This window comes from Eublepharis macularius, chromosome 11 (assembly GCF_028583425.1).
Source record: "Eublepharis macularius isolate TG4126 chromosome 11, MPM_Emac_v1.0, whole genome shotgun sequence".
Taxonomy (NCBI): Eukaryota; Metazoa; Chordata; class Lepidosauria; order Squamata; family Eublepharidae; genus Eublepharis; species Eublepharis macularius.
The window spans coordinates 61,167,049-61,194,980 of record NC_072800.1 but is presented as its reverse complement, the minus strand read 5'-3'; the positions used below and the strand labels follow the sequence as shown (position 1 = coordinate 61,194,980).

The 27,932-nt window shown below is 40.7% G+C and overlaps 1 protein-coding gene across 1 annotated transcript in view; it reads left to right on the top strand.

The window, feature by feature from the left end:
- Window positions 1-16,138, top strand: part of COL1A2 (collagen type I alpha 2 chain) — a 70,307-nt gene extending 54,169 nt beyond the window's left edge. The window contains exons 39-51 of the mRNA XM_054990946.1: window positions 841-1,002; window positions 2,772-2,879; window positions 3,358-3,465; window positions 6,065-6,118; window positions 6,225-6,332; window positions 8,150-8,203; window positions 8,825-8,932; window positions 10,210-10,263; window positions 10,953-11,060; window positions 12,483-12,729; window positions 13,856-14,046; window positions 14,311-14,553; window positions 15,186-16,138. Coding sequence (XP_054846921.1) covers window positions 841-1,002; window positions 2,772-2,879; window positions 3,358-3,465; window positions 6,065-6,118; window positions 6,225-6,332; window positions 8,150-8,203; window positions 8,825-8,932; window positions 10,210-10,263; window positions 10,953-11,060; window positions 12,483-12,729; window positions 13,856-14,046; window positions 14,311-14,553; window positions 15,186-15,332 — 1,692 coding nt within the window. The 3' untranslated portion in view covers window positions 15,333-16,138. The remainder of the gene's footprint in view (window positions 1-840; window positions 1,003-2,771; window positions 2,880-3,357; window positions 3,466-6,064; window positions 6,119-6,224; window positions 6,333-8,149; window positions 8,204-8,824; window positions 8,933-10,209; window positions 10,264-10,952; window positions 11,061-12,482; window positions 12,730-13,855; window positions 14,047-14,310; window positions 14,554-15,185) is intronic.
- Window positions 16,139-27,932: the final 11,794 nt, after the last annotated feature.

Genomic DNA, 27,932 nt, shown 5'->3' with positions numbered 1-27,932 from the left:
TTTTTCTCTGAGTTTGAGCCCTAAAACATGGGCCAGAATCATGTGCAGGGTCTCTAAGGAAGAGGTGCAGGAATTCTGCATCAAACAAGAACATACGGAAAGCTGATTTGTAGAAAATTTGAAAATCATTGCTGTAGATTAACATGATGGTAAAATCAGTTTTAAAAGGACTGTCTGTTTTCTCATCCAAAACTTGGCTCCTCTTCTGTCTATGAGGAATTCTGGAAACCAATCCAATGAGGGCAGTAGAGTAATGAATTGAAGGGACTAGTGGCATAAAATGTGCTTTGTCCTAAACTTTCAGAATTAGAGATCTGGGATGCCTTGGAAATAGGAGAACAATTGTTGACTCCTCTGCTCACCCTGTGGGTTTATACTCGGAACTTTGCATGCTTTCTGTTTTGAATATCTTCAAAGACTGGCTGGCAGACTCTTCTTGAACATGGTTCCCCCCCCCAAACTGATCTGCCTATACTGAAGCTGTCCCTTTAGTTTTTATGCGTGTCTGACAGCAATCTTATGAAAAACATTAAGGAGCTCTCAAAACTGGAGGGGGAAAACTATAAGATACTGGTATGATCACAAGCAGCCAACACAAATGGAATGATAATGGGACTCACTTTCAAATAAACCCATATAGGATTGTGGTTCAAGTCAACCAGGGTTTTTTTTCAGTCATCACGAGGAAAATTGTTAGAAGACATTCCTGCCCCCACATGGCTGAAATGCTTTTTACTAAGAACCTTTGTCAGTTCTATTCTTTTGAGTTAAATACATATTCATCATGAGGCAGCAAAGCATGCATGTAACTGTGTCATTACAAATGTATTTTATTCCTAGGGTGTCACTGGTCCCCCTGGTCCCCCTGGTCCATCTGGGAAGGAAGGCATTAGAGGCCCACGTGGTGACACCGGACCAGTTGGCCGTGCTGGAGAAACTGGCCCTGTGGGACCTCCTGGTTTTGCTGGTGAGAAAGGCCCAAGTGGAGAAAGTGGTGCTGCTGTAAGTTATTCAGACTCCTTTCTCATTCCTGAATGTTGTTTTTCCAGTGCCATCCCAAGCATCCTTTGAAGCCCATTGAATTTGATAGACGTAAACAGATATAACTTTGCTTAGAATTGTACTATTAATGTACTTGTTAGGCATTTTTGTAAATATCAGTCAATTCATCACATAAAGTATGTGTTCTGAGCATGAAAGAACATCTTTCCTTTTTTAAGTGCAAGCAAAAGTAAGTAAGTGCATGAATGCTTAGGTCTCTTGCAAAATTGGGACCCTAAGCTACAAAATAAAATGCTGGCGGGTCTTCCAAGTCACGGTTTGCAAATTTTACTCCGAGTCCTGATTAATACTTCATTCTGTGCATAAGCTCTACTAGTCTTCATGGAACTGCTCAGAGCACAACATACAACTCAGTTTTATTTGTTTGTTTACACTTCTAGCCCAAACCAATACCTAAGTTGCAAAAAAAGGAGTTGCAATACTTTCATTTCAGAACGTCACATTCTATTACATCAGATTCTGTTACAGCCAAAGTCCATGTTGAATTTACTAACCACAAAGAACCCTGCCATATACAACCAACAAGGATAACATTGCTGATGTTATCTTTGTGATCATGTGTTATCTATGCTGATCATGAGCCAAGAGTCAAGGGGTGGGGGCCACCTCCTTCTACAAGAGGGGCAGTGAACCTGCATGATAAGCTCACCTCCCAAGTCCTCAGCCCTCTTCCCACCCCTTTCTACTCGGGCCAGTCAGCTCTATTTGGCTGGCTCAGCATTTGAATCTGGGCCACGCGGACTCTGCCCCCACCAGGACAGCTGGAAGCCCACGCCAGCCTCTAACATGGAGGCCGCCCAGCATCCTGCTTTCCCCACTCTACATGGCCTTCAACTGATCCCACCAGTTAAGTCTGGGAGTATGCATTTCTCTCTCAGTGGTGACAGAACCTTTAGCATGAGTTGCCACTGATCGCTTGTATTCATCTTAGTACATATATTCTTAGTCTGTTCATACTCAGTTTACATTAGTATCATAAACTATTAGTAGTTCAGCTGTACATGTAGTTTTTGTATCATAAAAACCTAGTGTAAACATTTATCCCAACTATGTACAGACACCTACAGACAAAGTAGTAAACAGCAAAACATTTTGATGTGACAGATGGGACTGACATACCGAACTTCAGACTAAAGAGGAAATTTAAATATGGAAATTTAAAAGATCTCATCCTGCCATAAATTGTATTTTGCACTTACTTTGCAGGTAAAAAACTCCAAACTCAAGTGGTTCTTATTAGTTTGGGTAGTTTGCTTAGTTAACAACCCAACCTTAGTCCCAAATATGGGATTAATCACTTATTTCTTTTAGTATTTGATATCCCAGGCACATCAACTGCTTTTGCAGTTTTTAGGTGACTGTGTAAATACCTTTTATCCCCTATTAGAAGCATCTGCATGAATATGGGGAATGTTTGGGGGGAGGAGTCACAAAAAGCAGGGGAGGGGGCATGAGTATGCATTTATAGCCCAGGCAATAATACAGTGACCTGAAGTGGATGTAAAATCCTAGTGTAATGTACAGAAGATCTAACCTGTTTTGCATAGGTAGGTAGCTGTTAAGTTTTATAACATCAGAAGTGATCTGTACTGCTCTGAGAATGCATTAAGTTGCCAAAGGTGACTAGCAGCACAAGTTTGCACAAATGAGAAATTCACTGGTCTGTAAATCGAATTTGAAAAAATATACTCTGCTCTCCTCTTATGCAGGGTCCTCCTGGTTCCCCAGGTCCTCAAGGTCTTCTTGGAGCTGTTGGTACCCTTGGTTTGCCTGGCTCGAGGGGAGAGCGTGGTCTCCCAGGTGTTGCTGGAGCACTGGTGAGTACATCTGCCAAATCTTCAAAGAGGTGACAAAGATGGCACACATTGATGTCAGTGGTCAAGTCTGGTCTTGTTGAGAAACAGTTGGATGTAATGGCAGTGCATTCATAAATGGAGCAGAAATTACATGGCAGTTGAACAACCACCCTTCATAAGCCAAAGTTCTGTATGTGTATGCAGTTGAGAGATCAGTTGCATACCTGAATGCATTTCCACCTTAAAATGTAGAACACTTACTGGGGGTTTTGCCCTGAAAGGGAAGCACAGTGTAAGGAGGGTGTCCTGGGGGTTTTAGGGTCCTGAGCTTCTGACTTTGTGCTTGATTGTACCAGTCAGTGGACTGTGGCAGTATCTTCTTGGATGTACCTAAAGGTTAGACAGTCAGTTAAATAGCAAAATGGACTTCTGTGAGAAAGAGTTTTTCCATCATAGCTTGTGAAGAGCAGTGGAATGTACCCCTACTGTTGTTTTCCAGGGTGAGCCTGGATCAGTTGGAATGGCTGGTCCCTCAGGTGCCCGTGGCCCATCTGGTCCTGTTGGCCCCTCTGGCGTGAATGGTGGTCCCGGTGAAGCTGGACGTGATGTAAGTAGATCATTGCTGGAATATTTTAAAACAATGTTTAGTTTTTGGTAATCTTAATAGGGTGGGGGGAGATAATCAGAACATATTTTGAGTGACAACTAAAATGTGCAACAGTGTATGAAGCAGCAGCTAAAGCCTGCTCCACTAAACTGGTTTTCTTTCATGTTGAGATAACATTTGAGATCTTTTTTTCAGTTCAGTCAAATTGAACTGGGATGAATAAATGAGATCAAAACTGTGAAGTGTTTTGTATATTTAGAAAGAACTGGGAAACGATTGATAGAGTTATGCACTTTAAGACCTGCTGCTTTCAGTGGAAGAGAGTTAACCATGTGCTTAACGTTTCCATTGAAATCAGATGATTTTTGAAGAAGGGATTCATTTTGGTTGGACCATGGGAAATATTGGGAAGTTGCGGATTATTCATATCATGCAACCTTTACCAATTTTGCAAAATTAAAAATACATGACAAGTATAAAAAATAATCACTTTGCAATGGGGGAAAATGGTTTTATACATCTAAGAGTCCTCAGCTAGATTTAATGGGCATGTTTCTACAAATTAAACTTGGCTGTAATAAGAAGTAGCCTGCATTAAGCAATGATCTTGCCTTTGCCATCTACTGCAAAATAATTAACATAACTTAACTAGTCAGGGATTAGCACTTAGCATCAAAAGTATAGGATTACATGTGATGACAAGATTTTTTTGTCTTCAATTACAAGCCCCTCTAAGTATGTTCAGCATCAAAACACTGTAGACATTTTGATCACGTATTTGTTTAATGAAGCATTTTTTATTGACTGGCTTCAGACATTTAAAGTGACTTCTTTTCTGGCTTGAGCGGCTTTATATCATCTCTGTGGAGATGTGAGGTTCATGGCTTTAAGGCCATAGGCCACTTTTGCCTTGGGCCACATTAATTCAAATATGGCACAAGGAGTGATTGGTGGGCAGTAACTAGAGGGTCAGCCAATCAGGGGAGGGCAACAGGAGGTTACTTGCCTGACGATGCCCTCCCCTTGGCAAGCATTTTGCTGCTGTAAGCAAAAAGAGCCTAGTGGAGCCTTTTGTTTCATCTGTGCCGCTGGATAACATTCTGAGCCACTGGATGGCCCTGTGCTAAGTGGCATTTTTTTTAACTTGGTAGGTGCCTTATGCCCATCAGGGGAGATAAATGAACCTGGGCACCCCTCAGCACAGGAGAGCTGTGCAAGCTAGGATAAACAAGGTGGGCGAAACCACCAGCCTAGTTTGGAGCCAGGGTGGACTTGCCCAGTAGGCACCCAAGAAAGTTGCCTAGGGCAGCCCACCATCAAAAGAGGGGCACAGCCAGCTCTGCAGCAACTATGACATAGATCAGCCACAAATATTTGAATAAAAAACTATTTGGCCGTACACAATTGTGCCTGTGTCATTATTGTCTCGGGCCATATTTGGGATGCTGCGGCCAATGCAAGGGGCATCCCTGCCTGTATATCTTATCCTTCTTTTGGAAGCCCAAAAGTAGAGAAACATTGCCTACTCGTGCTTCCGGTTCTCCTTTGGAGCTGTGCATTGGAAATTGCTCTGTAATGAGAGGCTTAAGGGCTTGACTTAGGATGACTGGTGCTGGGTGAAGGTACCTGCAGGCACAGATCCATTAGTGGGCATACTCTGTCCAGGAAGAGCTATACGCATGTGCTTGTCATCATGAGTCCCACTGCTCTAACAGAACATGAAATCTCTCTGCAAGTATGAGCACATGGCAGCAGTCAGAAAAGCCTGTTGAGTGCACTGATTCTTCCTCTCTGCTGTTGACAAAAAGGAAATGTTTAAAAAAGGAAAGCATCACCTTTCCATTAATATAACACTGTGATGTAGAGTCCATCCAATGGATCAGAGGGCAGAAGAGTCCTGAAATCATCCATTTTAGTTAGAAACAATAATAAAGAAGTACTACATACATAATCATAGCTACCTGTACATTATGGAATAGTGTGAATAGGCATAATGTAAAAAGTTGGTTTATTTCTATAGTTCCTTGGTTCCGCTACTCTTGCAAAGTCGCTTTTATTCAGAGACATCCTTTAGAAAAAAAGAGCCAGAGTCTAAGGAAATTGTCCAAACAGAATGTTCAGTGGTCTCTGCACTGCTCAGTTTGGGTCTGTCATTCCTTCTAGTCATTTTAATTGGCTCTACTATACAGCTACTGTTTGTTCATAGTTAATCACAGTTGTCCACAGGACTTGGCATATTTTAAGAAATCAGTAGATGAACATACTATTGTACAGTACACCACCATTGTCTATTGTTTAATGCTTGTAATTTAGAACAAACGTTCACAGTAGGAAAGGGAAATATTATAAATTATTATTCTGGCCCAGATCTGATCTATGGTCTGCAGGGAGGGGAGGTTGTAGCGGTATTTCAAATTCAGTAAAGAACAGTGTTTAAAATACCTGTAGAAAAGAGCAAGAGTCCAGTAGCACCTTTAAGACTAACAAAATTTGTGGTAGGGTATGAGCTTTTATGAGTCACAGCTCCTTCAGATACTTCTTCAGGCTACCCATCTTGATCTAAAATACATGTCTGATATTAATTATATCTTCTTCACAGGGAAATCCTGGTAACGATGGTCCTCCAGGCCGTGATGGTGTTCCTGGTTACAAGGTAATCTGATCCTTGAACCAAAAATCTCTCTGTGTTTATCAAAAGCCATTTGCTATGTACTTATCTATATTGCCCGTCTGTTTTCTTCTCATGTTCTTCTTTGCAGGGTGAACGTGGTGCTCCAGGCAGCCCTGGTCCTTCTGGTGCTCTTGGTGCTCCTGGCCCCCATGGTGCTGTTGGTCCTGCTGGCAGACCTGGAAATCGTGGTGAAGTGGTAAGTGATCCACACTGCTTCCATTAGATAACACAAGTTTGCCTTTATATAAACAATCAGGGCTAGATTAAAGGTACTGTAGGCCGTGTGTGTGTCAACTAGCACTCTCTGTATCTTGTACTGAACTGGTGTAAGTTCATATTTAACTTTAATTATAAATTGAGTTATAATTTAATTGTATTTATTTATTGAACTTGGTCTTGGTTATTGCATTGTTTTGTTAGGGCTGTGAGCCAGGAGATTCATTGAGATAGGGTGAGCTATTCATAGTAATTATAGTTCTAATTTTATTTATTTGTTTGTTTATTCAATGTTTATACCACTTCTCTTCAATTCACAAAAATTACAACAGTAAAAAAACCAATAGAAAAATATAATATGTTCTAGAAAATCACAATAAAACAACAACCTAATACAAATAATTAAAAACCACTCTAGTCCCAATCTCAACCAATAAAACCCTGTGAATAAAATTGCGGGTAGATAAAATGCATGGAAATTTGCTCTGCCTCACAGTAGAATACTAGATACCAAAAAGCACACTGGAATAGTTCCGCCTTACAGAGTTTCTGAAACATTAGCAGGTCCTGCTGAGCTCACGTGCCTTCAGACAGTGCATTCCAAAGGGAGGGCGCCACAATCGTAAAGGCCCTCTTCCTGATGGAAGAAAGGCACGCCACCCTGGGACTAGGAACCACTAGCAAGCCCTGCAAATTATAATAATCAATTGAGGCTATATTCAGTGTCTGATCCATTTATTTATTTATTTATTTATTTATTTATTTATAACTTTCTTCCTCAATGGGGACCCAAAGCAGCTTAAGTTAAGCTAGCTGAGCATGGGGGAGGGGGAGAGGTCACCCAGTGAGCTTCCATGGCAAATTTAGGTATTCCAGATCCTAGTCCAACACTAAAATGACACTGGTTCACCACATGTTCTCAGCTTTCTATATTCTCGTTTGAAGGTAGTCAAATGCAGACATGCACAAAATCTCCCTTAAGGTCTATATAGCCTATTTAGCCTTTCCACATAAATCTTCTTTAGTACAAAGAAAACTCTGTTCTTCATGCTGACAAGACTCTAGTCTTCTTGGCCTCTGCTCCTTTGTCTTGAGAAGAGGGAGCAGACATGGGTTTCTGACCTTTGAGAATTATTCAGGTAGCTCAGTGTAAAGGTAGAATGGGGACTACTTAGCATCATGGTGAATCTCATCCTGAAAATTACATCACTGTAGCAGAAAACACAATTTCATATTACTTCTTGTTGAAGCTGATGGTTGTATTTCCAGAATACTTTGCACCAGCAATGTTTTGTCCCCAATAAGAAAAACAAACAGTAAGTGCACAATATGATAATGAAGGTTGTAGATTGATGTACTACAGGCTTGGAACCCCTGTACTGTTTGTTGTCCTTGAAACAGACATCCATCATGCCCAAGAAAGAAGTGCCTTCTGGAAACACCAACAGCTTTGGATGCTACATAATGTGGCAGAACAGGAAACACGAGTGTTTCGATCTTCCCATACAATGTATACCTTTGTTATGGAACTGTCACATCTCTTCTCCTAATAATATGGTGAAGTGAGCAAGCTCCCTATGCAGAGACGAATTGAGCTTCTCTTTACAGAAGGAAATGCAGAAGTTCTTCTTTGGACAACACAAAAAATGGAGAATAGAAAGCAAGAGCCGCTTGTACTTCCTATTCTCTTTGCATTGGTTAGAATCTGAAGCTGCTCACTGATTCGGCCCTCCAAGGTGTTTTGTTAGTATAATATGAAATAAACAACTTCTGATTGTGTTTGTGTTATTGTTTCAGGGTCCTGTCGGTTCAGTTGGCTCTGTTGGCCCAGCTGGAGCAAGAGGTCTTGCCGTAAGTCTGGTGGGGAGGGTGTTTCATTTGTGACTATGGACTTTATGGATATAGAAACGGGAGCAGAGGTATTGGAAGTTAGAAGGGTGGGCGAATCGTTAAGAAACACTGAGCTGAGTCAAGGTGTTAAAGAATAGGGTAGTTTCCCTTCACTGGAGGGATCTGAAAGTGGTAAGAGGACACACGGTTGGGGGTTCATGGGGTCCTTAGTGTAGCCCCCTTTGCTCATATAGTTGCTTGCATGCATTGCAAGCCTTTGAGATACAGAGATAAAGAAAGAGCACATGACAAATTAACTTATTTTTTAAATGCAAGCTCATAAAATTGTGTTATATGCCCTGTAACTTGAGACTGTGGTGGGATACAAGTCAAATAAATATGAAAACAGATATCCCTACATGAGGTCTGCTCTAGTTGAAGTTGAATACATTAAAAGGAGAGGGTGGCACCAATGGCTAAACATGAACATAAGAAACTAATCAAAATCCAAAAGGGTGACAGCTAAAATGTATGAAACTGAACATGTTTTTGAATGTGCTCTTCGGGTCAAAATTATCTCTGAGCCATGGAATGTTTGAAATCTCTCATTTTTAATGTTACCTCTGTTTTATCCTTCCACAGGGTCCACACGGTCCACGTGGCGAGAAAGGTGTTGCTGGTGACAAAGGACCCAGGGGCATGCCTGGATTGAAAGGACATAACGGACTTCAGGGCCTGCCTGGCATTGCTGTAAGTGTGTTCTCTGAATGACGTGGTTGAATACCTCAGAAAAAATGTCTCACAGATAAACAAAAAGATCTCCATTTTTGGTATCTGTCACAGAATTCAAGAGTCTTTCTGATTTAATTCCTGCTCGCTCAGTGGTTACCTTCATGAATTTAGTAGTCATAATTTTATCTTGTCCTTTCTTCAAAGAGCTTAGAGTAGCATACATAGTTTTCCTTCCTCATTCTCAGAACAGCTCAGGGAGGCAGGATAGGCTGAGAGAGAATAATGATTGCCCTTACAAGATTTGAATCTGGATCTTGTAGTCCTTTTCTGACTCTCTGAAGCTCTTTTTTCATAAATTGTCCTTTATTACTATGGAAATTGAGTAGAATATTTCCATGAGTTCAATAGTTAATTTGTAAAATCAGAGATGTTATGACTCAATTCCACATTAAAACCAAATGCTCTGGCCTTGAAGCCTACCATTTAATCCTAGACAATAACTGGCTGGAAGGGAATGAGTGAAGGTTGCCTGTAGTTCTTCAGTGGCAAGCAGACTTGTACCTATAGCAGTCTGTACAGGGCAAGACCCTTTTCAAATATCTGCTTATTTTTGTAAACCCCACTTACTTGTGGAAGTAAAAGTGTGAAGGCATATAATACATGATTGCTCACTGAACTTTCCCTTGTCTTAATAACAAATAACATTACATTCGATTTATATACCGCCCTTCAGGACAACTTAATGCCCCACTCAGAGCAGTTTACAAAGTGTGTTAAGTCTTCCCGTTCAATAAGTGCAAAGGCACTACAACAACTGGCAAGTGTTAGTCCTTATTTTTAAATTTTATAAACCTTTATTTTATTCATACATTTTTAGAACTATATATTAGGAGACCTGGAATTAAAACCTGAATTTTCTGTAAGGATTCCACCCCCACTCCCTTAAGCTCTCCTTTACAACAAGGTGGTGGTAAGGGAAAGATACTTTATATGTCCATTGAAGTAGTTCCTTCTGCATTATTATTTCAATATTCTTCATTAATATTTTATTATTTCGTTCATTCATCATTTATTCCTTATTATTTCATATGTCTTGGGCCTGAGACATCATATTGCAAGTAGGTTTAAAAACTGAACTCTTGGCTAAACTAAAATCAAGAATTATGCTTTCCCAAAAAAAACCCATGAGACTCTACCAATTGCCCTAGGTTAGATATTCTGCTTTGAAACGGTGTGTGTGTGAGTGAGTGATATTGCAGTTTCTATTATTGTTCCTAATTCTCTCTCTCTTACAGGGTCATCATGGAGAACAAGGATCATCTGGTGTCACTGGTCCTTCTGGCCCAAGGGTACAGCAATTTAAATGCTTTCAATTTGTGTGGGATGTTAAATGTCAAAATGTATGCAAATATATGTGAATGCCAGGGAGGCCAGGTCTGCCCCCCACCACCACCATTCCTCACCACTACTCAACTGGGTTACAGGAGGAATGGGAGGGGTGATTTGGCATTATGCCAATACACAAAATCACTTCCACAGTGAAACCACAAGTGTCATCATGTATCAGCATGATGTTGTAGGATTCACGCAAAACTCTATAAGGTTTAAGTGAATCCTAGAACATTGCCCTGACACAATGGCATCACTTTAGATTTTGTGCCAGAAATGACATTGCACGTTGGCACAACACCAAATTGTTTGCCTCCCACTCCACATTCTCTTGCTGATTACAGATAGATAGATTTACAGGTTCACAAAAGCTGAGGGCCCACAAGGAAACGGGGGAGGGAGGGTCAATCTGGAAATCCCCACCTCTCAGAATTTCGCTTCCAGAATTCTTCAGAATTCAGCAGGCTTATTTCTCCCCGAACACCAGCCTCCCCCCCCCCTCCTTTGATTGATACACAGCTGCTGTCAACATCCCATCCCTTCTAAAGCCTATTTAGTCCTTATCAGCCACTTTACTGGGAGATATGGCCATATATGTATGTCTTTAATTGCATTATTAGTGTCTAAGTTTTTCTTCCACCTCTTTTAGGGCCCTGCTGGTCCCTCTGGCCCTTCTGGAAAAGATGGCCGCAATGGTCTTCCCGGACCTGTTGGACCTGCTGGTGTCCGTGGTTCTCAGGGTAGCCCAGGACCTTCTGTAAGTATGAGTTTAGATCCTAAAGATACAAATTGAAACTTTCACTTTTATCATTCAGTATGTTTAATTTTATGGAACTGTATTTTATTATGTGTTGGAAATCAAGAGTTACTCCTTGTATTTGTCTCCCTCCACCTCCTATCCAACATCATTCCGCCCACAAAATCAGCCCGGAACCACTTTGATGAGTGATCCACAGCATATTCCATAAAATAAAAACCCCAGCTTTAACAATTTTAATTGGAAATAACCCCTGTTGATTTCACTGGAGCAAAATTTCTAATCATATCCTCCCCCAATTAAAAACATACATGAAATCAACAGTATTTGGGGTGTTTGTTTAAAATCACATCAGAGATTATTCCAGTTTCCTTCTCTATAATCAAATCATTACAGTGAAGCCTCTAGGCAGAATGAAAATGGATGGCATCCATGCTGGCTACAGGAATACATGTAAATTGTGCATGGCATTTTCTGGCACCAGACTGTCCTAAGCAAAATCTGTTCCTGCTCGTTTCAATGGGACATTTCCAGCACAGTTCTAAATAGTTACACCCTTCTATGTCCATTGAAGTCAACAGGTTTGGAAGGGTATAGTTTTGTGTGGGATTGTACTGTTTAGGGCTTACTGCATAAAAACAATTTTTCTTTAAATTACCAGTTCTGCCCTTTGGTAGCATTTCAGTAGATAAAGCAAACAGTTATCAAACTAAGCCACACAGCTGTCACTTGAATACTAGATTAAGTATTCATACTAAACAAGCCTATGAGGAATCGCAAGATTCTGGAACTCTCATGTTACCCTGACAAAATCTTTCCCCCTCACTCCAGGATTCTATAACTTCTCAGAGGCTTGAGCAGCTGATTTTTCTTTCCCTAACTTTCTTCTGTAACTAACTTTCCTTCAGCTTTTTAAAAAGCTATCCTCAACATTCTGTCCTCCTAGAGCATTTTGAGTCCTCATGGGTCTTGTTTTAGGAAGGGTGTATCTTTCTTTTTCTATTTTGATTAATTGCTAAAGACGTATTTTCCTGTATGTCCAGGTAATCCTCCAAATATGTGGAGGCCCCTACTTTGTCTGTTGGTTGCCCTATTAAGTTGCTTTCATTATCCATACAGACACCAGTCACTTTACTATTTAATATATTGTGGGCCATTTCAGTTCTGCTAATGGTAATGTTCAATAAAATAAAGACTTCACTCTCTCATTGATGAAGAGTTCCAGGATTTACCTCAGTATTTTATGCCAATCATCTTGTCCCCACCGTAACTAGCCCAGACTACTTCTACACTGGACATTTCAGGCAAGATTTGCTGTTCCAGGCTTCTGTTAAGGATAGAACTATGGACCTTCTGCATAATCAGCGTGAACTGGATTTAAACAAATGCATACTCATTTCTTCCAACTCTGTATATATTTAGGGTCCACCAGGCCCACCTGGTCTTCCTGGCCCACCTGGCGTCAATGGTGGTGGATATGAAATTGGCTTTGATGCAGAATACTTCCGGGCTGATCAGCCTTCTCTCAGACCCAAGGACTATGAAGTTGATGCCACTTTGAAAACATTGAACAACCAAATTGAGACTCTCCTGACCCCAGAAGGCTCTAGGAAAAATCCAGCTCGTACCTGCCGTGACTTAAGACTCAGCCACCCAGAATGGACCAGTGGTAAGTTAGTTTTAGATGCTTGACTGATGAATCAGTTTGGTATGGGTCTTGATGGGCTCTGGCCCTTGATTCATGTTAATACCATAACATTCCATGAGTCTGATGATTAGTGGAAGTTCAATGTGCCACTTAATGCAGTCATACCTGCGGTGAATAAGAACACATCTTCATGGTTGCTGTTGTCAGCCTCTTTACTTAGCACAGCAACAAGAAGAAGATAGACCAGACATTCAGTGTGGGCCAGTGAGCAACAGGGCCAGCTGCCTTGAGCCCCACACTGGGCACGGGGCCTGAACACTCATGACCCAACAGAGAGGCACAGCCAGCTCTGCAGCAATACCTCTTGAGCCTGCCCCTTTTGGGGTTTAGGCAGCCAAATTCTGGAGACAGCAGTGGCTCCCACCCACCATACAGATGGTGAGGGCCACCCCTGATTTGGGCCTCCGGGGCAGGAGGTAGATGCAGCGGTTCTGTGGCCCTCTCCTGGATTTTTGCCCAGGGCTCCAGAATTACTAAGACTGTCCCAGAACTGGCCCCATAGCAACCTCTGTCACTTGTGGAAGACTGGGTCCTTGCATAGATGTACTATGCTGGCTTCACTTTTATGAACACATCCAGGAGTTACACTGTTTTGCCTGTTCACCAGTACCCAGTCTCCTTTCTGTTTCCAAACAGTCATGATACCAGCTATGGTAGTGTCACAATGATTAGTTAATGACTGCTGTGAGTGCTACGGATGGCCACAGAGTCAAAAATGGCTCTGTAACATTCCTGTGGCTGTAGCAATAGGAGCACATGCCACCTCCTGAGTGTTCCAGTTCTTTTCCATAGCAGCTCCCACCTTGTGGGAAAGGCTCCCTGAGAAAATGAGGGGGGGACTCTGTCTTAATTGGTTGTTAAGAGGCAATCTAAGGCTTTTTTATTTACAAAGGTTTTTAATGTGGTTTAAGAGGCTAGCATTTTCTTGGAAATGAGTAATAAATAGGTTTTTATGATACTGTATATCTATTTAATTTTTGGAAACGTGAGCTATCTTGAGCTGCAAGGGAAAGGCAAGTATAAATATGTCAATATTTTAATAAATACAAGCTGAAGCTGTTCTTTCTATTGCTTTTTTAAATTACAGGCTTCTACTGGATTGATCCTAACCAAGGCTGCACCATGGATGCCATTAGAGTGTACTGTGATTTCTCCACTGGAGAAACATGCATCCATGCTAATCCAGAAAACATCCCACCTAAGAAATGGTACATTAGCAAGAATCCTGCAGAGAAGAAGCATGTGTGGTTTGGAGAAGTTATCAATGGTGGTACTCAGGTGAGTGGCCATAAATCATAGATTCTGATGTCTAAGAGCAAACATCCCATTGATTTTAACAACATATAAGAAATTCCTTGGTACATTTTACCAATGATCTATGTACTCTTTCCTGAAGGGTTACTATGAGCTGATAAGATACTGAAATTATGATCTCAGTATGTCCTCTACTGCATCACTTTCAGATCTCAGTCAGTTGGCTTATACATAGAGCAGGCTGATAATATTCATGTGAATTTAATGGAAGGATTCCTCTTTTTTCAGTTTGAATACAACGAGGAAGGTGTGACCGCCAAAGACATGGCCACCCAACTTGCCTTCATGCGGCTGCTGGCTAATCATGCTTCCCAGAACATCACTTACCATTGCAAGAACAGCATTGCCTACATGGATGCAGAAACAGGAAACCTTAAGAAATCAGTGATACTGCAGGGATCCAATGATGTTGAGCTACGACCCGAAGGAAACAGCAGGTTCACTTTCAGTGTTCTTGTAGATGGCTGCTCTGTAAGTACCACCTTCTTGCCTCTTTAAACATCTTTGAAAATTGTTGCCCACTTCCAGAACTAAATGCTAATGTTTTGATAGAATACGGGTCACAGGTTCATTTACTATATAGGAATTGTCTAAAGAGCCACTTTCAAATGGTATTAAAATCCCTCACTATAGTAATGCCACATTCCCTGCAATCATCAGAAGACTCAGACATAAGAAAAGGTAACCTTGGAGCAATCATGAAATTATTTACATGGCACTTGGGAAATTTGCCTTCCTGGAAGATAAGGACTGTACTAGCCAATCTGTAGCAATCCCAGAATAATTCAGTTAAGCTCAGGGTTATGTATTCACACCAAAAAAAACTTTTACAATGCATCTCCCCATTTATCTCCACATAAGTTTCTGTATATAAGGGCAGTTATGTTTGCTTCATAGCTGCATCTGTTTATTAAACGCCAGAAGTGGGTGGAAAGAGGCCGTGAATATGGATGGTTGGAGAATATGGGAACCCAAGGGGTTCAGCAGATGGGATGACGTGAGGTGTGCAAGAGGGTGCTCAGACAGGTAAATGAGGTGGTCCCTCTAATAGTCATCACTGTATACTTTTATAGCTATTCTAACTACTTGCTATTATCTTCCAGACAAAGAACAATCAATGGGGCAAAACAATTATTGAATACAGAACAAATAAGCCATCTCGCTTGCCCATCCTGGACATTGCACCTTTGGACATTGGTGGCGCTGACCAAGAATTCGGTGTGGACATTGGCCCAGTCTGTTTCAAATGAATGAACTCAAACTAACTTAAAATGAAAAAAAAATATTCTTTCTTTGCCATTTCCTTTTTTTATACTGAAAGCTGACTCCTTCCATTTTTTTTTCTGTTCATCTACTTGCTTAAACTCTGGGCGAAAGAGAAAGGAGAAGGATTTAAGGAACGTTGTGCAATGCAATTTAATACAGCTCCCCAAAGGAATCAGAAGTCTTTTCAAGATTTTTAACACCTTGTTGTGGAAAATGTCAGCCTTTGTGTAAAAAACAAAAAACAAAAACAAAAAACCAAATAAAAAATCCTGAAAGTCTGCACCACTTGTGGCCTTTGAATATCTTCCACAGAGGAAGTTTAAAACCACAACTTCCAAAAAGGTTTGAACTACCTCATACACTTCAAGCTGAGTGTGATCCACATCCTTATACATATTATCTGAGGTGCTTTTGATCCCATTCATAATAAAAAAGGTGCTGTTTTCAGTATTATAGAGTATATTGCCAATACTTGAACTTTAATGGTGCTAGCGTCATTTGAAAAACCACTTTTCTGTATTAATTTGTATTGTTTCTTTGAAATCTGTCTCAAAATAAAGCCAGAATGTCCCATCTCACCCCCCAGACTAAGCATGTGGATCATTCCTACCCCACCCTACCTTCATCTTCTTCTTCAACATCAGGTTTCAATCTCATTTTCATCCTCTACAATGGGCAGAAAAGGAATCAACGTTTCTCAAAAAAAAAATTGTACCTATTTTGTATATGTGAGATGTTTAAATAAATTGTGAAAAATTGAAATAAAGCATGTCCAGTGTTCCAAAAGAAATCACTGAATGAGTAAAGTTCCTTGCCTAAGCGCATCAACAAATATTTCTGCACCTAATGTTTACTTTCTGACTCTGCTTCTTACTTATTTTGAACAAAAAGGCAGCAAGATCCAGCACAGCCTCAAATGTGCCTCCCTATATCCAAGCCTGTATTTTCATTTTTTTCTGAGTAATCTGGTGGCTGAATTTGCAAAAGTCCTCCTTTTTTGCAGTTAATGCATTATATTTTATTTGTAATTTACTGAACATTAAGTAATACTTTTGCAACAATACAAAACCACTGTCTACCTTGTTTTCATACTCTCATTATTCCACAGAAATGAGGATCTTCCAATCAAATCCCATCAATAATTTTAAAGGAACAAAATAATCTTCCTCATTCAAAAATTAATCTGTTTTATCAGTCAGATTTCACATCTTTATTTGTGTTAAGTATCTGTGCATATATATCGATTTTCCTGTTTCTGTTTAATCAGGTGTATTTGTTACTCTTGTTTTCTTTATCACCAAACAAAATGGGCTTGACAGGAAATAAATTCTATTGACCTCTGTGGAACTTATTTCCAAGCATGGCGACTTTAATAGGATTGCCAACTGGCTTGGAGGGAAAATGTCCTGTCCCTTTAATAGATGCTTAATGGGATGTTATTTACCAGCTGATGTTATTTGGTGAAAAGCTTGGCTTGCCTATTTCCACACATTAGCCTTTGTTAAAGGGATAGAACATTTTTCTCTAGGCCTGTTGGTGGCCCTAATAAGTAGTCAATTGGACTAGACCCCCAAACCGTGATTAGGATTGCAACCCTATGAATCAAAGAGCTAATCTCTATGTAAGCAGAATATGGTACGATCCCCGGGTGATTATACTACTTCAGAACGCCCCTGGGAATTTCCATCTTTGACTGGTACACAAGAAGCTCTGTGTCCATATAAAAGCATATAAAAGAAAATGGCCTAATTAACTGTTTCTCTGACATGCTAATTTTATATATATATTCAGGGAGTTTATACAGGAAGGAACATTCGCATTTCTTTACCTTATGCCCAGAAGGATGTAATGTACTTTTCCTGAACATGTCACTTGCCTCTTGCTAGTATCAGTAGAATAGACCCAAAACAAAAGATAGATTCATGTATTTGTTTTTCATTAACTATGTCATCTCACAATTAAGGTTTAACTGGAGAGATCATTTTAAGGCACTGTGTCATTACATATCCTAAAGCCCCCAATCTTATCATTGGTGATGAAAATGCCATGTGCTTGTTGAACTGGTTCACAAGCTCATCCTCCAGGTGGTTTGCAGTAAAATTGAGTTGCTGAGATCACCTTAGAATAGGAAAACCACAAGCACAGAAATCCACTTCAAGGATTGTGACGATTGCTGGTCTAACTTTGCTTGGTGGTTTGGTACAGAGAGAGTTATTCAAAGACCTAGGCTGACTGCAATCCTAAGAATGCTTTCTCAGGAGGAAGCCCCACTGATTAAAATGGGACTTACTTCTACATAAAACTGGTTAGGATGGCTCCCTAAAGCATTTTGGTATGTTTGCATAGTTTAGGGATCTCAAATTCACTCAGGTCAGAACGAAAGAACTACCAGATCAATAATTTCCTTTCTATGGAACCCTCGGTACTTCAGCAGCAACTACGCTTTTTGCCTTGTTCTTTAGAAGTACGAGATGGTAGATCAGTATATCACAGTGAGGTGATGAATCATCCATTGACCAGTAGCTAGTATCTGGCTGGGGAAAGAGACTGACTGTTCAAGAAAGCAATGTAATCTACTGAGGGAATTCAAAGTGGCACACGCCACCGATGCTCATCTGCATTACTGCTTTCTACTGAACTTGATGGATACCGCTGAAGCAGGTGGGCATGTGTGGCCCCATCTGGGGCCTCTTGTTCTCAACAACAAAGAACAACCACAACAGGAATCAGCTTCTGTGTTTTTCACATTATTATTGTTGTTATATGCAAAAAGAAAAACTGGGTAGGAGACAGGGACATTTTTGTCACAAAATACAAAGGAGCACATTTTTTACAGACCACATGATTAAGAAAATTAGGGCTTTTCTGCACACTCAACTTATTGCTGATTTTTCTTAGCCGTTAATCCCCAAGCAGTGGAAATAGTTTGGGTACGATTCATCCTTTCTTTGCATTTTTACAGTTGAGGAATTGGTTTGTTTTGTTGTGTGTGTGCCTTAAATAAACAGGACTTTCAGGTGAGGGCGTTGTTGTCATTGGTAGCATCATAGGTGACATCCCAGCTCCCATCCCCCTTTGCACATGCTTATATTGATGAGTGCTGAAATTTTTTAAAAGAAAATTGAAAATAAATATATGGGGAAGCCTTTGTCCGGGGAAGCCTAAAGGAGAGCAGCTCAGCCACTGATACATAAGTTCTCCACATCCAAACCAGATAACCATGGCCAGGCTGATCCGGAGCCATGAAGTAGAGGCCAGCCCTGGTGGGGCATACAAATCTCTGTTCTCTGAATCAACTTAATGTTGAAATAAAGTTTGCAGCAAGTTCTCTGAATTTCCAGCTTTCGTTTTAGAAAAGGAGCAGTCTCCAGCCCCTTCCCTTATGGATATATAAGGGGAAAGGCATATCTTGACAATGGAAGGGGCTAGAGACTTACTTTTTTTTAAAAATGAAAGCTGGGAAGTCAGAGAACTTGCTGCAACTTTTATTTCAACATTAAGTTGATTCATCAATATGAAATTAACAATTTTAAAAAGTCTCTAGCCCCTTTTCTTGCAGAGATATGCATTTTTCCCTTATATTTCCACAAGGGCAGGAGTTGGAGACTTACTTTAAAAAAACCACTGGAAATTCAGAGAACCTGCTGCAGCTCTTATTACAATGGTAGGTCGATCTATCGATATGAAACTGAAGGTTTAAAAAGATCTAAACAAAATCAGGAAGGGAGGGAAAGGAAGGCAGTGGGAGGAATTGTTCCACGATGACGAACATCCAATCATCAAAAAGTTGGTTGGAGGTGGGCAGGGCAAACAAAACCAAAATAAACATTATGCATGAGCTAAAAATCAACATAAAATGAGCTTCCAGAAAAAGATTGGGGTAAAAGGCAGGGAGCAAAATGTTAAACAGTAGGGAGGCACCATTTTGTTCCAAGGTGACAATTCAAACCACACCAGAGCAATCAGTGGAACAGGTGCAAAAAGTACTTTGTAGATTCACCTCTGGAACTATGCTGCCAATTGCCTCTCCAGACCCTTGGTGGGCACTAGAGATGGGCACGAACAGCAATACAAACAAAAAAAAGGCCATGAACAGCCCAATCAGCTGTTCGCGAACAAGCTGTTGGTGAGGCCCCATTCTAAACAAACAGGTGGTCATTGCAAGCCTTGTTCATTGCTGTTCATCAAGCCAGGCAATCTGGCACCTGCAATCAATTCCCTTGGCAACCGGAAGCAGGGACTGCCTGAACTCTGTCTGAACTCCTGCTGTTGCCCTGGAAACCCCAATCTAAGCCCAATTTAGCTTGATAGGCAGGCCTTCCTTCCAAGTGTGGCACTTCAAATTTGTTACAAGGAAGCAAAGAGCAGGGGGGAGGGGGGCTCCCAGCTCTGGTTTTGCAGACATTGAGGGAGAGACAGTTGCTGTTGGCATTTTGAGAGACAGGGAGAGTGCATTGGAGCTTGCATTTTCTATGTGTGTGGTGGGATAGGGATCTACCTCTTCAAGTTTCAGGGCTGCTGCCAAGCTCTAGGCCAAGCTATTATTTATTACTGGTACCTTTCCTGCTGCCTGCTCAAATAAGGTTTCTGGGAGTGGTGTAGTAGGGATCTTAATGGCTGGAGGAGAGTCTGCTGACCCCCACGAACAACGAACAACAAACCTGTTCATGAACAGGTCATGTTCGTCAATGTTCGTTGTTCATGGATGGCAATGAACAACGAATACCATGTTCATTTTTTTTCTATTCGTGCCCATGTCTAGTGGGCACAGGACTGCCCAATCAGCAAATACAGGGACAGGGAGAAGGAGAGGGATGGTGGATACACAGGGTTCCAACATCACAACATATGCATTTAATTTTCTTTTTTTAAGTGATATCAGCTCCAGCCCCCACAAAAGGAAACTTCAAACAGACACATCTCAACACGTCTGGAATAAAAAAGCAGAGACCAAATAGCAGAATGCCAGAAGCCCAAGCCAATTTAGCACCAATCAGTGTGAATACTCAGAAACACCAGCTTAGAGTGTGCCATAAAGAATAAGTTTAACTTTGGGGAAGACTTGATACTTATCACTCTGGCAACCTGCCAGGAAAAAAAAAACAATTTTGAAGCCTGAATAATCCTTCTCATGTTTTCATCCTGCCTTTCCTCCTGGAAGATCAGGGTTGATAAAAAGTTCCCCTCCCTGCCCTTTATCCTCACAGTAGCCCTTCGAAGTCATTTGGGCTGAGACGTAGTGAGATCACTTAGTGGGACCATGGGCCAGTCACCATCTCTGTCATCCTACACTAATCCACAGGGCTGTTGTGGGAGCCAGTTTGGTGTAGTGGTTAAGAGTGCGGGACTCTAATCTAGAGAGCCGGGTTTGATTCCCCACTCCTTCACTTGAAGCCAGCTGGGTGACCTTGGGCTAGACACGGCTCTCTGGAGCTCTCTCAGCCCCACCCACCTCACAGGGTGATTATTGTTGTAGGGATAATAATGACATACTTTGTAAACCAGTCTGAGTGGGCATTAAGTTGTCCTGAAGGGCGGTATATAAATCAAATGTTGTTGTTGTTATAAATTGAATGTTGTTGTTATAATATAATGGAAGAAAGGAAAGAACCATGTATGCAGCCCCGAGTGCTTTGAAGGAAGCATACCATAAAAATGTACTAAGTAAATATACAAACTTTCTTCTGGCATAGCTCCTGTACACTGAATGACTTCATTACAAGTATGAAGCCAATAAAGTGAAACTCCTCCGAACAATGATGAAGCGGTAGGAAAAGTTTTATCTGCTAAATTTCTTCGTCCCTCCTCATCATGTCTCAATCTTTGAAAAGATAAAATACCAATGTATTTAGAAGGGTGTAACTCTGTTTAGGATTGCATGACTGCGTATGCGTACACACACACACACACAGACATATTAAGGCCAGAGATTCTGTCTTCTTTTAATAACTATTTATTACAAACATATTTACAGAACAGCTTTCCCTGCTGGATTCCTTTTGCCGTGTGGTTTCTGTTCCCTCCCTCGATTGTTAGGACTTCTGGTTCCTTCCCTTGTCTTTGGGCCTAGTTAAGGTTTATACATAGAAAGAGAGAAGATATTTATTTTGCAGAATATCTTTTACTGAAGAACATTATAGTCCCAAAAACCCAACTAATATTCCCTGTTACTACATTTGCTAGAAAGCACTGAAAATATTTTATTTCAGACACCATAGCATCCTGGTTTTTAAATTTTAAATCTGGAAATTGTACATATGTATGTGATTCTAATACAATTATCTACAAATATAATTCTAACTTTTCCAAATACTTTTTAAAATTGTATTTAATTCCCCACCTTTGCCTTTTCTTTGAACTGAACCAAGTGTTAATTATGAACCATTTCTAAAAACCTCACATACAAAGGGCAGTTTCAGATACTTGGCTGCAGACTGCCATCTGCTGTTTTTGAAAGGAATTGCTATAGTAAAGATTTTTTGATATTGTCTATTAAAGGGCATCCCCTTGGAGAGAATCTCTATTTTAAACTGAGAACATAGCTAAAATTATTATATATGTGAACACAGCAATTAGGCAATACATTGAGAAACAATACTGACCTCTCACTATACTTAACTCCTTTCTCTCAGTCAGATTCTACAGAGTAACTCAAAATGAATTCCCTTCTAAATGTATAATTCTAGGATTGCACACTAATTATTTGAGCAGCGTCATATGAACTATCCTTGACTTGAGAATGCCCAGCTTGACCACAGCATCTCAGAGCTTGCACCAAATGTCCTAACAGCCAGGCACAGATTCCTTGCTGCCAGTTATCACTAGCTGAAGAATGGGAGTAACTGTACCACGGACTACAGATTTCACAGGAGTGGAAGGGCAAATCCACCCTAGAAATTGCTCAGGGAGGTGGTCCTATGGGGCTGCCAGTTGTCATCAGTAGACTCATTATGAGATGAACCAGTGCTTCAATTTGCCTGTTCTTCCTCCTGGCTTGGGCCACCTTGTAAGTAGCAGCATCAGTAATTTGGGTGGGGGTTATAGCCCCACTACTCCTTACCATTAACAACTGATGAAGCAAAGTTTGGTCCTCTGTTTTATGAATTCATGATACATGGTATGAGGATGTTCCCAGGTTTGGCCACATCACTTTCCCAAGATTGCCTGGCCCAATTCAGGAAATTACGAAGTATATGTGGCGAGACAAGCACTGTCCATGCCCATGTCTGCCCTATGTTTGGTGGTAGGTGTGGGATCTCACGTCACTTACAGATATAATGCCTGACAAGAGGCAATTTAACTAGCATTTTTAAACAATGTCAGGGTAATCAAGACCCTGGTCTTACATATGATTATAGGAAGGGATGTTATGGGATATGCTTATCCTGTTAATGTGGTTACATGAAGTCAAACCCTGAGGGAGCTGGGATTGGAGGAAGGGGAGCATTATTGGGGTCTAATTGTAGAGACCCAGAGTGGCTGAATAACTTCCTTACTCCCACAGTCTACACACCAGAACAGCAGACAGTTTAAGCCACCAGCAGCTTCCTCCTTCACCTGCCTAACCAGCCGGGTAGCCAAACAAGGCAGGGCACCACTTCTATTGGTGGGGATCAAATAACATTGTTGTCACAATTGCAAACTGGGAACAGAGATCCTGGACAGTTAACCATTGAGAAAAAGACAGAAATTCAGCAAATGCAATCTACCTCTACCTGACATGCTGAACCTGCCAATATGCCTTCTTTTTAATGTCTATCAATGCACATCTTCCTTTCTGGCTGGTCACACTATATAGTAAAAATGGCTAGTTTGGGTCGTATATTGTAGGCTAGGGTTGAGGATGGTTTCTGGGTCCAAAGTTGTTGAAGACTCTCATGCTATACCATTTCCAATGTAGTGCTATCCTGCCCTAGGTATTTGGCAGATTTTGCAATTGTGTACATGATACCTGGATCACAGCAGGATGGGGAAAGTGGGTGCCTCTAGTTGACTTGGCAAACAGGAGCCGATTAAACTTGAATGGTAGCGATGACAAAGAAATATTATGTATTTATTTATACCACTCCCTCTGCTGTATTCATCTGCTCAATCATTGCTCTGTCAGCCCTAACAGCAAATCCAAGCACAATGTCAACATAATGTCCTTTAATGTATAATGTCCATAATGTCCTTTAATGTATAATGCCCATAATGCCCTTTTTGAATCATCTCAACAACATCCACCTGAACATACAATTCACCATGGAGAAAGAAATTGAGGGAAAACTCCCATTCCTGGATACCTGGGTCATCCGCAAAGCAAACTTTCAGTTAGGTCACAAGGTCTACAGGAAACCAACTCATACTGATCGGTACCTACACAAAAACTCCAATCACCACCCCCGACAGAAAAGAGGCATAATGAAAACATTAGTGGATCGTGCAAGACGGATATGTGAGCCGCACTTTCTCAATGAGGAAATTAATCATCTAAACCACGCACTTCAGGCAAATGGCTACTCCAGAAATGAAATCCGAAGAGCAATCAAACCCAGGATGAATCAAACAACCAAAGAAAAACAGTCTCCCACAGGAAAAGTGTTTTTGCCATATATCAAAGGAATTACTGATCAGATGGGAAAGCTTATGAAAAAGCATAACCTTCAAGCAGTATTCAGACCCACCCGAAAAATACAACAGATGCTACGATCAGCAAAAGACAGTAGAGACCCCCTAACCTCTGCAGGAGTATACCGTATACCCTGCAGCTGTGGACAAGTTTACATCGGGACCACAAAGCGTAGCACCCAGACAAGAATAAAAGAACATGAAAGACACTGCAGACTTGGACAACCTGAAAAATCAGCAGTGGCTGAACATAGCCTAACTCAAACAGGGCACAGTATCTTATTCCAGGACACCAAAATACTGGACAACACTTCCAACTACTTTGTCAGACTGCACAGGGAAGCCATTGAAATTCACAAGCATAAGCAAAACTTCAACAGGAAAGAAGAAACCTTAAGAATGAACCGAGCATGGTTGCCAGTTCTGAAAAACACCAGGCTAACAAAACATTCTATCCCTGACAATAGCCCTGCAGAGAAGATTAGCACATCAAGTACCAATCCATATGCAAAAGAACCTCCTCAGGATACAGTGAAGCCTCCCGCCATTAGCATTCCACACCCTGGGAAACTCTTACAGGATGACTCAGCTCAACCCCACCCCTCCTGAGTAGATACAAATGACCTACATCTTTTCCACACTGTGACACTGAGAGATCTCTGTCTTTTGGTGCTACACCTCTGAAGATGCCAGCCACAGCTGCTGGCGAAACGTCAGGAACTACAATGCCAAGACCACGGCAATACAGCCCGGAAAACCCACAACAACCAATGTCCTTTAAACTCAGCCTCTAGTATGCTGCAATACTATGAACAGTTGCTAGAGAGTAAACCACCCCAGGAGGGTCTTGCTTCTGCCTTCTTTATACAATTTCCTTATGGGTATCTGAACAGTGCAATCAGGTTGTCCCTCACCAGGCTAAACAAGATTCAATCTTTTCTCTTGGGACTTGTTTTCCAGACTGCCAACCATCTTTATTGCTTTCCTCTGAACCTGTTTTTATTACTGGTACAAATCACTATGGCTGAGCACTTACTCTCTCCCTTGAAGCAACAATTTGAAAATGTGTAATTCAGAGCAGAATGTTGGAATGCAAAACTGCAAGTTCCAATCAACATCCTTTCAGGCAAGTCTCTACAAATTCCACATCAATCTAACTATCCATAAATTCATGAGTGACAGATCTTTGCTTAAACTTCTGTTGCCAGAAGGCTCTAATTTTATGTCTTAATATAATCCCAAAACACCACACCACCAATTTTGTAAATCTCATTAAAGCAATTTCTGCAATAAAAAAATTATAATAAAGGAAATACATTTTGGATTATTATATCAGATAGTGCTGAATCATATTCAGTTTTAACATGCTTGGCCAGAATACAAGAAATCTTAGGTGAGCAGAGAAACGTGATCTTGCCATTTATAGCCAAAGAACCCAGTCTCTGACCTTCATTTCTCCACGACTATCACCCTCAATGTTCTGATCCTTAAATTACTATTATTAAAATTGGTTAAAAGTATTTGTGAAATGCTTTTATATTCAAAACATACGAAGTGTTATTCAATATAATTGGACAAAAATGATACAGCAAAACAAAAAAACAATCCAAATGAAACTACAAAAATGCACTGCAACGGAGTTTAAGATGAATTATTTTGCTTTTATCTTGTTTCTGGGCTGATAGTTTTTATTGTCAGGGTCACTCGTTTTTTATTGTATGATGCCTTTTAAGCTTTTTTAGTATAACCAATTCTGAGAGCTTTAGTGAAAGGTAGAGGCAGGGGTTCAGAATGAAATACAAAACAACAGCGTGAGCTGAAGATCAAGAATAAGTGTAAGAGCCTCCTTATTACCCACCTGCTAAAAGGTGAGTCAGCAGAATTTTGCACCAACTGCAGTTTCTGAATTATCTTGACAGGGTCAATGTAATCAGCATTAGTCAAGACCATCTGGGGTGCTCTGACATTGTCTGCTTAGTGATCTTGCCTCCAATTGAAATATTTAGCTGTCACCTGTTGCTAGTGACTATGATTTCTTCCTCTTTTACAGTGTGTGTGGTGTTTTTTGTTTGCAGTAAAATAGGTCTTTATATACCAAATTATTGGGTTACACAGATATGAATAATTACAGTCACTAGTTACAAAAAAATTGGCTCTCCATAAATAGAATAATAGTTGTTAGCCTCTCTTGGAAAGCCCTAATCAGATAACAAAGGTAACAATCAAGCAGGTATAATAGGGGACAGGGGCTTCCAAGCTGCTTGTGTGTGTCCTCAGTAGGAAACTGCTAAAATTGATGTAATCTGATCAAGCAGGAGGTTTAGATGTCGCCAAAGGAACTACCATAACAGTTGAATGGAATGTGAGCAATTTTATCTACAAATTTGCTTTGCAAAATGGTCACATAATCCAGGATGTAACAAAACCTTCATGAGGAGCATGCACAAGTTATATTCACATGGGCATCTAGCCCAAGGAAATCATGGCAATCGCACAGGTTGCTTAAGCTGCTCAACATGCAGTAGCACTGCATGACAATTCAGCCTATTAAGGTTGCCTGCAAAACAGGAAAAAATACTCTGTCCTTTCAACAGAGTGGAAATGAGAAACTGAAGCTTTTCATGGCATGAAGTTACCTGATAATTGCTTGCGTATCAAACTGCTATTAAAGGGACAGCTAAAGGGTCCAGTTTAAAAGACAGTATCCCATGGAACGTTAATATTTAGATGTGACCTCGTATGACTGAAGAAGCATAACATGGTAATGTGTAATAGCTGTTCCATGCTTGAAAACAATTGCTGTATTGAGGCAACAAGCTTTGACATTTATCCAGCATATATACACATAGTAAGAAAAAGAGCAAATCCTTTGTTTGAGTTGTGCTAAAGCATCTAGTACGTGAAAAATAAAATATTTTCCTAAGTTAATTGTTCCGTAACATGACAAAACACCAGAAACAAAGTCTTACCAATAAGTAATACATTCAGGATCTGCCATATAATTTATAAAAATAAATACAATAGCTTTATAGGTGAAGTATTAACAATGGACAAAGAAAGTTATTCTGTTACTAACGGTTTGACAGCTATTTTTTAAAAACAGCACAAACTCATATTTTGTTACCCGTTCTAAATAAGGAGGCAATTTTTTATTATTCATTCTAGTTTTTTGTCCACAGTATTAAAACATCTTTGCAAATTTTTTGGAGTTGTTTATTCTCTTTCAGTAATATAGTGCAATAATATATTAGACTAATGCTTGTGTTATGTGCTGTCAAGTCGTCTCCGACCTATGGCGATCCTATGAATGAGAGACCTCCGAAATGTCCTATCATTAACAGACTTGCTCAAATCCTACAAAGTGGAAGATGTGGCTTCTTTTATTGAGTCAAGCCATCTCATTTTGGGTCTTCTTCCTTTCCTACTGCCTTCCACTTTTCCTAGCATTATTGACTTTTCCAGGGCATCTTCTCTTCTCATGATGTGACCAAAGTACAATAGCCTCAGTTTTGTCATTTTAACTTCTAGGGAGAATTCAGGCTTGATTTGATCTAGTACCCACTTATTTGTCTTTTTAGCCATCCATGGTATCCACAAAACTCTCCTCCAGCACCACATTTCAAATAACAGATGTAATGTTTACACCTGTTAAAAGCTGAGCATGACCAGAGACTAAATTATGTCCCCTGCAGGGTGTTGCGCTCTGCAGACAAGCAACTTCTGCTGGTCCCTGGCCCGAAGGACATCCGTCTGGCCTCAACCAGGGCCAGGGCTTTTTCTGCCCTGGCCCCGGCCTGGTGGAACGCTCTTCCGCTGGAGATCCAGGCCCTGCAGGACCTGTTACAGTTCTGCAGGGCCTGTAAACGGAGATGTTCCACCAGGCCTTTGGCTGAGTACCAGCGGGTGTCCTTCTTCTTCCATCTAAGACCACCACTTTTTCTGGAGCTGCCCTCGGCCATCTGCTATGCCCATAT